The 1,116-nt window shown below is 55.7% G+C and overlaps 1 protein-coding gene across 1 annotated transcript in view; it reads right to left on the minus strand.

Moving 5' to 3' along the window:
- Positions 1 to 257, minus strand: part of LOC104494371 (keratin, type I cytoskeletal 19-like) — a 4,970-nt gene extending 4,713 nt beyond the window's left edge. Inside the window, exons 1-2 of the mRNA XM_010137188.1 lie at positions 221 to 257; positions 4 to 172 (exon numbers count right to left, since the gene is read on the minus strand). Of these exons, the coding sequence (XP_010135490.1) occupies positions 4 to 134 (131 nt within the window). The 5' untranslated portion in view covers positions 135 to 172; positions 221 to 257. The remainder of the gene's footprint in view (positions 1 to 3; positions 173 to 220) is intronic.
- Between the last annotated feature and the right edge of the window lie 859 nt (positions 258 to 1,116).

The following is a 1,116-nucleotide window of genomic DNA, read 5'->3' on the forward strand; positions in this document are numbered from 1 at the left end:
CTGTAGTCCTTCGTGCCAGTGGGACCTTGCTTCTGGTACCACTCCCGGATTAACTGTTCGAGCTGACCATTTTCCCTTTCCAGATGTCTGACCGCATCCAGGTAAGAGGCCAGGCGTTCGTTAAGGCCCTGCATGGTCAGCTTCTCATCGCTGGAGAGAATTCCCACATTCCCTCCACGAAAGCCACCACTGCCAAAGCTACCACCGCTGAAACCAGCACCACCCGCACCAAAGCTTCCTCCATAACCACCACCAAACCCACCGCCTCCTCCGTAGCTGCTGTGCCTCATCCTTCCATAGCTACCCCCGCCACAGCTGCTCCTGGAGCTTCCTCCACCACAACTGCTGCCAGAAAACCTGCCACCTCCGCTTGTCCTGGACGTGCTTCTTCTTGAGGAGACAGAGGAGTACTTACTGCTCCCTCCACCCCCACCACTGCCAGTGCTGCCACCGCCGCTCCCGCGCAGGCAGCTTTTAGAGGTGTGCTTGGAGCCACAGCTCATGGTGGCAGCGGCAAATGGCTCCAGTTAAAACTCAAAGCTGGTCTCACAGTTGTTCTGGAATCATAGCTCCAGCTTCCACCCTGCCTGGGCCACATTTATAGCCGAGGCAGTGGGTGGCTCCGTCAAAGGGAGCACCTTCCTTCCCTGGGCAGTCACAAGCCGCAGGGTTCTGCCAAGGGTAATTTGCCAAATGGAGATGTTTGACAGGGGCAGGAAGCCGAACCCACACTCAGAGTGTCGTGACCATTCATTGATTAGTACAAAACATGTAATTTTGGTTGGGTGGCTCTGAGGTCGGCAGATCGTTTCTGCGATCTAGTCCACTGCACTAGGCTCAGCCCACTCACCTCACCCTGCTCACGGCTCTTTCAGCACCACAATAAACCCACATGCCAGGGCAGCCTGGAACGTGACCGTCCCTCTCACGCAGTCACTCCTCACGCTCTTTCCCCTTTCAGGTGATGGTTAGGGAATCCCAGCGGATTTTTTTAGACTCAAGTGCTATTTTAACAGCTCTGGTTTGTGGTTGTCTCGGGCTCTCGCTCCCCGCGTTTGGTCCTTTACTGCCTGATGTGCTTCAAAACACATCACGGGGGGCACCTTGTACGGAACC

Source organism: Buceros rhinoceros, unplaced genomic scaffold (assembly GCF_000710305.1).
Source record: "Buceros rhinoceros silvestris isolate BGI_N320 unplaced genomic scaffold, ASM71030v1 scaffold16355, whole genome shotgun sequence".
NCBI classification, from domain to species: Eukaryota; Metazoa; Chordata; class Aves; order Bucerotiformes; family Bucerotidae; genus Buceros; species Buceros rhinoceros.